General features: G+C 78.0%; 1 protein-coding gene across 2 annotated transcripts; it reads right to left on the bottom strand.

Annotated features, from left to right (window-relative positions):
• Positions 1-959: 959 nt before the first annotated feature.
• On the bottom strand, positions 960-12537 carry MAP7D1 (MAP7 domain containing 1). 2 transcript variants are annotated; one of them, XM_064525253.1, is made up of 18 exons: positions 12426-12537; positions 8482-9081; positions 8304-8372; positions 7398-7561; positions 7189-7303; positions 6262-6372; positions 4360-4482; positions 4139-4281; positions 3947-4065; positions 3669-3877; positions 3406-3595; positions 3173-3332; positions 2444-2548; positions 2300-2353; positions 2133-2190; positions 1900-2017; positions 1617-1822; positions 960-1539 (listed from the first exon to the last, which is right to left on the bottom strand). In XM_064525253.1, exons 2-18 carry the CDS (start codon positions 9062-9064, stop codon positions 1529-1531), a joined length of 2538 nt encoding a protein of 845 aa, XP_064381323.1. In that variant the 5' UTR covers positions 9065-9081; positions 12426-12537; the 3' UTR covers positions 960-1528. The 2 variants fall into 2 exon arrangements, with proteins under 2 accessions (XP_064381323.1, XP_064381324.1); XM_064525254.1 differs by lacking the exon at positions 6262-6372.
• Between the last annotated feature and the right edge of the window lie 488 nt (positions 12538-13025).

Here is a 13025-nt window from a genome sequence, read left to right as displayed (position 1 = left end):
ATTGTCCGGCAGGGCCGAGCGGACTACACCTCCCAGCAGGCGTCGCGCGGGCATGACGTCCTTTCCGCCTCCTCCCCTTCCCGCCCCTCGCGCGACGGATGGGGCGGGGCTTCCGGCGGGCGAGGGGGAGAGGGCGGGGCTAAGGCCCTGCCTGGGGCGGAAGGGGTTAAGCCCATGGCGGAAGGGGGGCAGCGGGGGCTGGGCCCTGGCTGGGGTCGGGGGGGGCTGAGGCCCCATAGGGGGGCAGCGGGGGCTGGGCCCTGGCTGGGGTCGGGGGGGTGGGGGCATTGGGGGGGGCTGAGGCCCCATAGGGGGGATCAGGGGGGCAGCGGGGTCTGGAGGGGCTGAACCCCCATTGGGGGGATCAGAGGGGCAGCGGGGGCTGGGCCCTGGCCAGGGTCGGGGGATCGGGAGGGCTGAGCGGCACCGGGACCTCTCCCGGCTCCTGGGCTGCGGCGGGGCCCCACGGGGCTGCGCCGGGGTTTCGGTTCCCCACGCTCCCCGCTGCCCGCCCAGGCTCGGCCTCCCCAGCCCGCGAGGCAGGCGGCTGCGGCAGCCGCTGCGGCACAGTCGCGCGCGCGGTCAGCGCGGCACAGCGTGGTGCGCGGAGGCCCCGGGGCTCTCGCCCTCAGCCCCAGCTGCGCCCGGCTCGCGGGGGTGGCTGCCCCTCGGCGCCCCGGAGCGCAGCCGTGGCGGGAGGCCGTGCGGGGCTGCACACGCATGGGCCGGCAGCGCGGCTCCGTGGGGTTTTTCCACCTGCTCGGGATCGCTGCAGTTCCCGAGCGCGCGGCAGGCGGCCTGCGCTCCACCGGCGCGATGGCCGCGCTGGTGACGTGGTGCAAGGCCTGGGGCAGGGACGGGCTGGCGCAGCAGGCAGCTCGGAGCAGCCACGCGCCGAGCCCCGGGACACGCGCGCCAACGCTGCAGCAACCGCAGGGCAGAGAGACGGGGAGGCGAGCGTGGCTTGTCCACTTTATTGTTTGCAAAGGTTGTCCGGATGCATAACACTGTCACGACGGCACGGAGAGCGACGTGGTCCCAGCCCGCCTGGCGGCACGCGGGGCCAGGCAGCGCCGAGCGCCCAGGCGCGGGGAGCGAGTAACGGGGCGACACTCTGTGCTGCCTCCCCGCGAGCCCCGGGCCTGGGCGAGCGTCCCTGATGCCTCACTCGCTTTATTTACAGTATTCACATATATTGTACCCAGCAAGTTAAATAACTACATTATTACACCACACGTCTGGGGCGGCTCTGGCAGGCTGCTAGGGTGGGGGCGTCAGTCTGATAAGGTGCATATTAAAAAAAAAAAAACGAAATGAAATAAAAACGAGGATGAAAAGAGAAACCAGGAGTCCCCGGCGCAGGCGGGGGGCCGCGAGCCGCCCCGGCAGGGCCCCGCGCAGCCTGGGCCACCCGCGGGCGGCGGGCGGAGGGGAGCAGCAAGGTTTTTCTTCTGACGACAGCTACGGTTGTGCGCGGGAGGCCGGAGCGGGCAGGCGCGCGGCAGGGCCGTCCGCCGGGCCTCGGCCCTCACAGCACCTCTGCGGCGGAGGGCAGAGCGTCAGGGCCGAGGCGGCGGCAGCGGCACGGCCCCGGCGCGGCCCCCGCGGGCGCTCACCTGTGACCTGGGGGGGTTTGACCACGGCCTTCTTGAGGAAGGGCTCCTTGTCGCCGAAGGGGAGGATGGTGCCGGCGCCGGGGCCGTGGTGCGCCCGCTCCAGCACGCCCTGCCGCTCCTGGCTGCCCTCCGGGGCCGAGAAGCCGTTCTCGTGCTTGCCGGGCTGCACGCCGTTCACCAGCGCCGGCGCCTCCGTGGCCGGGGAGCTGGGGGCCGAGGGGTGAGCGGGGCCCCGCCGCCGTGGCCGCCCCCCGCCGCCGCCCCGGCCCCCCCCGGCGCTCACCTGGGCTGCGGCTCCGTGTCGGGCGGCCCCTCCTGCGCGCGCGGCGGCCCCGTGCTCGACGCCTCCGTCTCGGGCAGCTCCTCCTCCTTGGCCAGCGGCCCCGCGCGCTTCTCGGGGCCTGGGGACGGGAGCAGAGCCCCGCTGAGCCCCGGTGCCGGCGGGCAGCGGGACGCGGTGCCGGGGGTGCTGTGGCCGCGGAGGCACCGCGGCGGGCGGCCGACACCCGCGCGTACCTTTGCCGTCCTCCTGCTCAGCTGCTTTCCCGTTCACCATTTTCTTGTCCTCCTTCTTCTGCCGGGCGGAGGGGAGCCGTGAGGGCGCGGGGGGAGGGCTCCGCCGAGCGGGACCCCCCCCGGGGACAGGGCACACGCGGGACGGCACCCGCCGGGCGCTCACCCACCTTGGCATCCGCCGCGTCCGACCTGCGCGTCCTCTTCATGATCTCCTCCAGGCGCTGCGGGGCAGAGAGGGGCTCGCGGGCAGCCCCGGCCGGTGCCGGGCCCCCTCCCCGCCGCCCCCGCCGCGAGCCCCGCTCCCCGCTCACCTTCTTCCGCTCCAGCCGCTCCTGCTCCTCGCGCTGGAAGTGCTTCTCCCGCTCCAGGCGCTGCCTCTCGGCCTCCTCGCGCGCCCTGGCCTCGGCCTCCTCCCTCTGCGGCGCGGGGGTGAGCGGGGCCGGCCGGGCTGGGGGCTCAGCGCACCGGGGACACACTCCCCTCCCCGCACCCCGCTGCCCCGAGGGGCTGGCGCCGCTCCACGCTCCCGCATCCCCCGGCGTGGGGACCACGGGAGAGCATCCTCCCTGCAGCCTTCCTCCTCCACCCTGCCATCCTGCCTGCATCCCAGCCATCTCCCTGCATCCCAGCCATCCCTCTCCATCCCAGCCATCTGCCTCCATCCCTGCCATCCCTCTGTTTTCCCTCCTCCATCCCGGCCATCCTCCTCCATCCCTCCCTTCCCTCCTGCATCCTGACCATCCTCCTCCATCCCAGCCATCCTCCTCCATCCCTCCCTTCCCTCCTCCATCCTGGCCATCCTCCTCCATCCCTCCCTTCCTTCCTCCATCCCTCCCGTCCCTCCTCCATCCCGGCCATCCTCCTCCATCCCGGCCATCCTCCTCCATCCCTGTGATCCCTTCACCATCCCAGCCATCCTCCTCCATCCCTCCCTTCCTTCCGGCATCCCTCCCTTCCCTCCTCCATCCCGGCCATTCCTCCATCCCTCCCTTCCCTCCTCCATCCCGGCCACCCCCTCTGCCCTCTCCGGCCGCCCCGACCTGTCTCTGCAGCCGCTCCAGCTCCTCCTGCTCGGCCCGCGCCTTCTCCCGGGCCTCGCTCTCCTCCTGCAGCCGCCGCTCCTCCTCCCGCCGGCGGGCCAGGGCCTCCGCCCGGGCCTGCTCCTCGGCCGCCCGCCGCGCCTCCTCCTCCCGCCGGCGCCTGCCGCCAGCACGGGGCTCAGCCGGGGGCACCGCCGCGGCCCCCGCGCCCGCTGTGCCCCGCCGGCACCCACCTCTCCCGCTGCTCCTGCTCCCGCCGCTGCTGCTCCTCGCGCTCCCGCTGCTCCCGCGCCTGCCGGCGCTTCTCCGCCAGCAGCCGCGCCGCCTCCTCCCGGTCCGTGGTGCCGGCCGTGGGCCTGCCGCCGGGGCTGGGGGCTGCGCCGGGGCCGGGGGGGCCGCCGGGGCTGGGGGTGCTGCTGGGGGCTGCGGGGCGCCGGCGGCATCAGCGCGGCCCCGACCCCCGGCCCCGCCGGCGCCCCCGGCCCCCCGTACCCACCTGCTGCCGGCTCGGCGGGCGCCCCGGGGGGCTCGGGGGGCGCCGGGGCGGCCGTGCCCCTCTCCTCCTCCTTCCTCTCGCGCGCCTTCGCCGGGCCCTCGGGCTCCCGCGGCCCGGCCCGCAGCCGGGGCTGGGTGCCGCGGGGCGCCGGGGGCCGCCGGGGCGAGCCGGGGGAGCCGGGCGACGAGGGCCGCTCCCGGGGGCCGGGGCTGCCGGGGAGGGAAAGGGGCCGTCAGCGGGGCCGGGGGCTGGCGGGGGGCCGGGGCGGCGGCTCCTACCTGCCGTGGCCGGGGGGCCGGGGCGGCGGCGGGGGGCGGCGGGGGGGGCCGCGCTCGCGGGCCAGGGCGCTGCGCTCCTGGGCGTTCTCCCGCTCCTTGTCCTTCTTCTCCTTCTTCTTCTGCCGGGGGAGACGGGCTCAGCGGCGGGTGGCGGTGGGGGGGGGGGCGGCGGGGCGGCGGGGGGGCACTCACCGGCGAGGGCTCGGGCCGGCGGCGCGGCGTGGCCTCGGGGCTGCCGGCGGCCCCCTTCCGTCGCTCCCGGCACCGGTGCGGCAGGCGGTGGCCGTGGCAGGGCCCCAGCGGGCTGGCGGAGGCCGAGCGGGGGCACACGGGCACTGGGGGCGAGAGCGCGGGGTCGGCGCGGGCCCGGGGGACCCCCGCCGCTGCCCCCCCCGGCCCCCGCCCCGGCTCACCCTGCTCCTTGCCGTTGCCGGCCAGCGTCACGGCGCTGCGGCTGCGCGCCAGGAAGGACAGCGTGGGCGTCATGAGCCGGTCCACGATGCTGCTCTCCCAGGGGCTCAGCTGCAGGCTGCGGTCTGCGGAGGCACGGGGGGCTCAGCGCTGCCCCGCGCCCCCAGGCCCGGCCCCCCGCGGCCCCCGGCGCGGCACGGCGCGGCACGGCGACGGCACTGCCCCTGTGACGCCCCACGGGATGCCGCGAGCGGGGCGAGCAGCACGGCGGCTGCAGCCCCGGCACCCAGGAGCCCTCCCGCCGCTTGCAGCCCGGCCTGGGGCCACCGAGCTGCCGGGCACGCCGCGGAGCCGGGGCACCGCCGAGAGACCCCGGCCGGGCTGCGCGATGCCCGTGCCAAACACGGAGCCGGGGCACCACCCAGAGCCCCCGGCCATGCTGCGCGATGCCGGTGCACCAAGAGCCCCAGGCCATGCCGTGCGACGCTGCTGCCACAGAGCCGGTGCACCGCTGAGAGCCCCCGGCCATGCTGCGCAATGCCCGTGCCAAACACAGCCCGGGCACCGCCGAGAGCCCCCCAGCTGTGCCACACAACACCGGTGCCACGGAGCTGGTGCACCGCCGAGACCCCCCGAACATGCTGCGTGATGCAAGGGCCACGGAGCCGGTGCACCACCGAGACCCCCCCGAACATGCTGCGTGATGCAAGGGCCACGGAGCCGGTGCACCACCGAGACCCCCCCAGCCGTGCTGCACAACGCCAGAGCCATGGCAGCCAGTGCACCGCCGAGAGCCCCCAGCCGTGCTGCGCGATGCCGGTGCACCGCCGAGAGCCCCCGGCTGTGCCGCGCGATGCTGGTGGCAAACACGGAGCTGGCGCAGCACCAAGAGCCCCCGGCCGTGCCGCACAATGCCGGCGCTGCGGGAGCCGGTGCACCACCGAGAGCCCCCGGCTGTGCCGCGTGATGCTGGTGGCAAATGCCGAGCACCCACAGAGACGGTGGCAGGGACCACCAGCACCCCTGCCGTCAGGCACCCTCGGCGCCGGGGGAGAAAAGGGAGAGAGACGCCGGGGGGGGCCGGGGCCGGGGGAGCTGCTGGTGCACAGCTGGCGGGAGCCGCTGCTCCCATGGAGCGGAGCTGCCGCGGGGCGCTGGGCTGCGCTGGCCCGAGGCCGCTCTCGCCGGTGGGCCGGGGGCCGTGGACTGGCGAAGGCGGCCGCCCTGCGTCCCTCCCGCCCGGCAGCCGCCCGCGGCAGCTGCTCCAGCTATTTATACCCCAGGTTGGGATGAGACGGGACGGCGCGAGCTCCCATCACCAGGCAACCGAGACACACAACAGCAGCCCCGGCCTCGCGGAGCCGGCTGCGGGCACGGCACGGCACGGCACGGCACGGCACGGCACCCGGCACGTCCCCTCCGCCGCCCCCGCCGCTCCGCAGCACCCGGCCTGGAGAGGCCGCGGGGCCGGGGAAGACGCAGTGGGCACCGGCGCTGCACCCAGCCGCGAGGAGCATCCGACGGGGGGTCGCTGCCCCCCAGGAGCATCCGACGGGGGGTCGCTGCCCCCGGGAGCACGCGACAGGGATGCTCCCACTGCACGGCCGCGCACTCCCGGCCCGGCTGCTCGGCGCAGCCCCCGCCGGCAACGCACCCGCTCCCCAGCCCGGCAGCACCCGGCTGCTCCTCCTCTTCCTCCCACCCTGCACGTGCGGCCGGCGCAACGGGGCGGACGGGGCCGGCAGGGAACCACGGCCGGCTCCTGCCTCCCCCTGCACGAGGGAAAAAAGGGCAAACGGCTCCTCCTCTCTCCGCGGGCACCGTGCCGCAAGGCAGGGCCGGGGGCGGGGGGCTCCCTGGCTCTGGGTCCCTGGCGCCGGCGGGCGCCCGCACGGGTCTCTTACTTCTACTGGGAGAGTTCCAGAGGGTGGCGGAGGATTTGGAGAGCCGCTTGTTGATTATAGAGTCCACGTGTTTGGGGAGGTTTACGGCCGACACCGAGCACCGGCCCGCACCTGGAGGAGGGAAGAGACACAAGGGCGTTAGGGCCGCGGTGCGGGAGCGGGGCCTCGCATGCAGCATGCAGTGCGCGGCGGGAGCGGGGCACGCCGAGGGCCGGCGGCGCCGGGACGGGAGCTCGGACCGCTCGTGCAGGGACGGCGTCTCCCGGGAGCCGGGGCGGGCAGGAAAGCCCCGGCGGTGCCGCGAGCGAGCGGCCCGACCGAGGGGGAGCAGCGGGTCCAGACAGACGGGGGACAACTCGCGCACCAGCTCTTCCTCTCCGTGACGGCGCTGGGAAGGTGCCGACGGTCAAGGCGCCTTGACGGGGCACCGGGATCCCCTGCCCTGGTGCCGCCAGCGAGGAGCGGGGCTCCCCGGCAGACACCCCACGGCGGTTCCCGCGGCGCAGCCCCACGGGAGCTGCTGGCCCCGATCGGAAAGCCGCAGCCCGGCGCCGGAGCGAGCGGAGCAGCGGGCAGTGCCAGCATGGGCGTTGCCGCAGCCCCGTCCCCTCCGCGGCACGGTGCCACCGCGCAGCCCCACGGCGGGCACCGGGGACCCGCCACCACGCGCATCCCCACGCAGCTCCCGCGGGAGACGCCAGCGCACGGCGGCACGGCCCGGAGCACGACGGCCTCGCGCCAGCTCCCTTCGGCGGCCGCCGCGGATGCTCCCGCCCCGCAGGCGGGACGATGCAGCACGGACCAGCCCGAAGGATACGGAAAAGCCGAGCGACGCCGCGGCCCCGGCGGCAGCCCCAGGTCGCCGGCATGACGGCGGCGCAGCCCCCGGCCCGGCGGGTCCGGCCCCCCCGGACGCCCCGCACTCACCGTCCTTGTGCGCGGGGGAGCCGTGGTGCAGGGCCCCCGCCCAGGACCACCGCTGCTGCCGGATCTCGGCCCACGTCTTCTTGGCCGACCGCTGGATCGCCGCCTCGTAGCGCTCCTGCCGCGGCGAGGGGCACGGTGAGGGCGCGGGAACGGCCCCGGCCGCGGGAACGGCCCCCGGTGCGGGAAGGGCCCCGGCCGCCCCTGCCCACCTTGTTCTTCTCCAGCTTCTGCCTCTGCCGCTCCTCGAGCACGGCGCGGCGCCGCTCCGCCCTCAGCCGCTGCTCCTCCAGGCGCTTGCGGCGCTCCTCCAGCTGCTTCTCCCGCAGCAGCCGGGCCTTCTCCTCCTTCTCCAGCCACAGCGCCCGCTTGGCGGCTGCCGCGAGCCCAGGCACCGGCGTCGCCCCGCGGCCCCGCTGCGCCCCGGCCGGGGACACGTGCCGCGCGCGGGGCCAGCGCGCCGAGGGAGGGGGCGAGGACAACAGGGAGCGCGGGAGCCCCCCGAGCCGCCCGCGGGGACAGTGGGGCCACGGGGGGAAGGAGCGTGGGGAGGCCGCTGAGCCCCGCACACCCGGGGGGGCACCCATGCACCTGGGGGCATCTGCAATCGGGGGGCACCCATGCACCCAGGGGGGCACCCATGCACCTGGGGGCATCTGCAATCAGGGGGGCACCCATGCACCCAGGGGGGCACCCATGCATCTGGGGGCATCTGCAATCAGTGGGGCACCCATGCACCCAGGAGAATCTGCAATCAGTGGGGCACCCGTGCACCCAGGGGGGCACCCATGCATCTGGGGGCATCTGCAATCAGTGGGGCACCCATGCACCCAAGGGGGCACCCATGCACCTGGGGGCACCTGCAATCAGTGGGGCACCCATGCACCAGGGGCACTTGCAATCAGTGGGGCACCCGTGCACCCATGGTGCCACACCTGCAGGCAAGGCCGCCCCCCCACAGGCTCAGCCGCTAATAGCCGCTAATGGGATTTCCAGTGACCCCGGCAAAGCTCCTTAGCCGGCTCCGTCCCTGTGGCACTTTCCCTTCCCGCGTGTCCCTGGGGCTCGCGGCCCCCCCGCCGCCCGCCCGCCCCCGCCGCCGTCCCGGCCCGGCTCACCCAGGTACTTGGCTCGCTCCTCGCGCCGCTCCTTCGCTTGCTTGTGCCTCGCCTGGGCTTTCTGCGCGTCTGCGGAGCGGGGGGGGCCCGTGAGCCTGGCGTGCCGCGTCCCAGAGCGCAGGGGCCCCCGCGGGCGTGAGCCCCGGATGGGTGCTGGCCGGACCCCCCGGGCACCCACCTTGCTTGGGCCGGGGGCTGGCGGCGGGGGCCGGGGCGGCGCGGTCGCTCCTGGGGGGCACCTCCTTGGAGGGGCCGGCGGCGGCGCCCGGGGGGCTCCCGGCGGTGGGGGGGGCCACGGTGGGCTGGTCCCCGCCATGGGGCAGCGTCTCTGCTGGGCGGGGGGTGGCGGGGACGGGGGCGGGCTGGCCGGCCGTGGGGGGTGACGGCTCTGCTTCAGGGCGGGCGGTGGGGGGACTCGGGGTGCCGGGGGGGGCCTGGGGGCACCAGGGGGGGACGGTCTCGGCGGAGGGGGCCGCGGCCGGCGGCGGGGGGGAGACGGGCGGCCGGTCGGGCCGCGGGGCGGCAGGCTCTGCGCGGGGGGCGGCGGGCGAGACGGGGCGTCCGGGGGGGGCCGCGGCCGGCGGGACGGGCGGGATGGTCTCGGCGGAGGGGGCCGCGGCCGGCGGGACGGGCGAGGCGGGCTGTCCGGAGGGCGCTGCGGCGGGGGGGCCGGGCCGGCGGCGCGGCGGGGGGGAGCCCCGCGGCGAGGGGGGCGGCGAGGCGGGGGGCGGCGAGGCGGGGGCGAGCATGGTGTCTGCCATCGGGGCCGTCGTCTGCCCTGCAGCACGGGAGAGAAGAGCACGTGGTCACTCAGCCCGGGGCGGCCCTGTCCCTCCCCAAACGGCCCCGGGCGGCCGGCTCGGCCCGTCCCGCAGGGATGCAGGCACGGCGGGATGCTCCCGGCGATGCTCCCGGGGCGCCCGGCTCCCCCCAGCCCCGCGCGCGCGACGCACCGCGACCCGCCAGGCACCGGGCGCGCGGGGCCGGCGGCCAGCGGGCCACAAAGCCGCCCTTCTTCCCCCGCCGCAGCTGCTCCCCGCCGCCGGCACCGCCGCGGCCCCCGCGGGGGGAGCCCCGGGGACGGGGGGGCCCGGCCACGCACCTCCCGAGCCCCCTCCCCGAAGGCCGCGGGGCCGCTTCCGCCGGCGGTGCCGGCGCGCGGACGGCGGCAGGATGGGCGAGGGCCCCGCGCGGCCTGACGTCACCGCCGCCGGCCCATGTCCCCCCGCGCGGCGCGGCACGGCGCCGGGGCCCTGCGCACAACAATTAACTCATGCCCCAGGAATGCACATGTGAGGCCGACGCCGCGGCGAGAAAGCGGCCCCCCCGCGCCCGCCGGGGCCACCCAGCCCGCTCGCGGCACCCGCGGCAGCTCGCCCACCCCGGGGGCCGGGGGACCCGCGGCCCAGCCCCGCGCCGGGGATGGAGATGCTCCGCCGGGTACCGCCTGCACGGGGAGGTGCCGGCACCCCCGGGGCGGCCTCGCGCCCTGCGGTCACAGCAGCCCCGCGGCCACGGATGGGCCCGGTGCAAACGCTGCCCACAGGCCCACGGGGACACGGGGTCTCGCTGCCCCGGGCCGCGGCGCCCAGCGGCATCCCGCTCCGCCGGCGTGGGGCAGGCACAGCCTCCGCCGGCCCCGGCAGACCCGCGCGGCCCCTCCGCCTTCCGGGCGTTTTCCGCTGCAGGAAGCAGGCGCATCCCCTCGCCCCGGCCAGCGCATCCCGGGGCCGGCGCCGGCCCCGCACCCCGGCTGCAGCCCTGCGCCCGCCGGGCCGGACGCCCGCAGAGCCCCGCGCACACCGTGCCTGCCACCGGCTCGCCCTCCGGCCCAGCCCTGCCGCCATCTGTCCCTGTCGCCGCCGCAGCGCGGCAGCTGCCCTGAAACCTAATGCCGCCGGGGCCAGGCCGCCGGGGCGCCCCCCTCTCTGGGGGCCGGGGCATTCCGGAGGGGATTAGCTCCCCGGCCTCCGCGGAGGCGCGGGCAGGGCTGGTCCAGCGCGCAGCACCTCTGCGCCGGGCGCATCCGGGCCTGGAGTGGGGCGGGGGGCGACGTTCCTGTCCCGGCAGCAGAGCCGGGCCTGGGCCGGGATGGATGCGAGCTGCTGGGCACAGCGCCGGGGTCACCCAGCCCGGGCAGGGGGACAGTGGCAGTGCTAAGCCGAACCCGCGCTGCATCCCTGCGCCGGTCCCTCGGCGCATCCCAGCTCCCGGCCCCGCCAGGGCTGCCCAGCGAGGCAGAGCCCGGCGGGGATGCTGCTCTCCAGTGGGGAACGGGCTGGATGGGGACAGGGCACCCGGAGCGCCGTGGGGCACACACCAGGGCTCGGGCACCCCGCACTGCCCCCCAAGACACCCACCTCCCGCGGGGCCACGGGAGCCGCCGGCGCGATGCTCGTGGGCAGCAGCGGCACCGACCAGGCGGCACCGTGACAAGCCAGCGAGCGATGAGGGGAATTTGGGACACGGGATCTCGTGGCCAGAGCGGGGCCGGAGCCAAGGGCGCTTTCCAGCGTTTAAAATACACATAAGGGAAAGCGGCGAGAACCCGAGCTGCTCCGGGCCCCCATCCCCCCCACCGCAAACCTTCCGCCTGCCCCGAGCCCCACGGCAGCGACGCTGGCACCTACCCGGCCCGGGGCTCTGCCATGCGGCACCCAGCCGCGCTCCCGAAGCCGCCTCCGCTCCCCCCGTCCCCGTCCCCGCTCGGAGCCCTCCGGCGAGCGAGCGCTGCGCTAACGATTTTGGACAAGGCCCCGGGGACTGTCACGTCGCCGCCCCGCGCGTGGCATCACGCTGCTCGGGCGGTTTCGGGGCGCGCCAGGCTGCACGGGGGGAGCCCCCTCCGCGGGGGCCGAGCGCAGCCGGGCCCCCGCAGCACCCACCGCCCCGCTCCCGGCTGCCGCAAGGGCAGAGCAGCACCCGCCCGCGGCCGGGGCACGCTCCGGGTGCCGCGCCGAGGGCCAGGCTCGCCGCGGAGCATCCCGCCTGCCCGCGCCCGCCGAGCCGCGACGCCACGGAGAGGGGCAGGAAGGCCCTGCCGTGCCGGGCTCCGCGCGACGGGAAGGCGCAGCGCCGCGGCGGAGGCAGCCGGGACGAGGACAACGTGTCTGCGGGGCTGGGGAACGGCACACCGGGCCGTGCCGCAGCTCGGGCCTCGGCCGCGGCGGCGTGAATCACGGCAGCGGGCGAGCGGAGCGGGCGTCCCCGGGACGAGGGGGAGGGGAGCTGCCGCCCGCCTTCCTCCCGCCGTGGAAGCGGCTCTGCTTAGTCACCGCGCGGCCTTCCCCGCGCCGGGACACCGGCCCGTCCGGGCCCAAGAGCGCTTGGCCGCAGCCCCGGAGAAAAGAGCCGGAGCGACTCGTTGCCCCCAGACCCGGCGCCGCCGGCCGCTGCCCGCCCGGTTCGCACGAGCCGGCCGCAGCGGGGTTCATCCCGGGGCAGCGCCGCGGCCCGGCCCGGCCCCCCGCCCCGGCGGGCCCGAGGGCGAGAGCCGCCCGGCCGCGGCCCCGCCAGGGCCCCCCCCGCCCCCCCGCGGGGCTGCGCCCTCGGCCCCGGGCGCCGCGCACCGCCCTGGCGGGGCTGCGGAGGGAGCCGGGGGGCAGCGGGCGACGCGCCGCGCGGGGGGGCCGGGGGGCGCCGGGGGCCGCGGCGGCAGCGCTGCAGCGGGGCCCCCCCCCAACCCCCCCGCGCTGCGCGGAGCCCGGGAGCCGGAGCGGGGCTGGGGCACGGGCGGCCTCCCGCTGCCGGGCGCGGCGCTCCGGGAAGGGCCGGGGGCGGGCGGGGGAGGCGCCTCCGCTGAGCCCCCCGCCCGGGCCGCGGCTCCGCGATGCCCTTGCAGCGCCCGGCGCCTTCCCGCAGCCAAAATGGAGGGAGGCGGCGGGGAGGGGGGCGGCGGGGCCCGGCTTTGTCTCCCGCAGCAGCGCGCCCCGGGCAGCCCCGCCGGCCAGCGCTCCCCCCGCGGCACCGGCCCCCCCCGCCCCGGCCCCGCCGGGCCCGGCCGCCCCGACCCGACCCGACCCGCCCCGCTCCGACCCGGCCGCATCCCCCGCGCCGCCCCCGCTTCCCCCGGAGCCGCCGCCGGCGCGGGGCCGCGGCCCCCCCCGCCCCCGGGCGCCTTACCCTGCGCTGGCGGCGGCGGCGGCTGCGGCTCGCGCCCGGCGCGGCTGCTCTGCGCGGCGCGGCGGGGAGGCGCCGAGGGCTGGCCGCACCGCCCCGCTCCGCTCCGCTCCGCTCCGCTCCCCCCGGCCCGGCGCGGCCGCGGGGGAGGACGTGCTCCCCGCCCCGGCGCCCCCGCACCCCGGTACGCCGGTACCCGGCACCCCGCACCCCGGCCGGCCCAGCGCGGGGGGCTCCGGAGCAGCGGGAACCCCCCGGGGAGGCTCTGCCCCCCCCCGGTCCCCTGCCCTGCGGCTGCACCCCGCGCCCTGCCTCCTCCAAACGGTGCTCCCGCCGCCTCCCGCCCCGAGGGTCTCGGCACCCCCCACCGCCGCCCCCGGGGCTGCCCCGCTGCCCTCCGCCACCGCGCCCGGCGTCCCTGAGCCGCCCTCCGATTGCCTCGCCTGGCCCCACGCTTCCCGCTCCCCCCATTCTGAGATGCCCCGGGCACCGGCCAAGCGCTGGCACGCCGGCGGGGATGCTCCCTGCTCACCCTCTGCCCCCGCCACCGGCACCGGCCCCGGCCCCGGCACCGGCTGGAGCCGCGGCGGTGCCCTGCCGCCT

Source organism: Dromaius novaehollandiae, chromosome 23 (assembly GCF_036370855.1).
Source record: "Dromaius novaehollandiae isolate bDroNov1 chromosome 23, bDroNov1.hap1, whole genome shotgun sequence".
Taxonomy (NCBI): Eukaryota; Metazoa; Chordata; class Aves; order Casuariiformes; family Dromaiidae; genus Dromaius; species Dromaius novaehollandiae.
The sequence above is the reverse complement of the archived record's forward strand: the minus strand, read 5'-3'. Positions and strand labels throughout refer to the sequence as shown.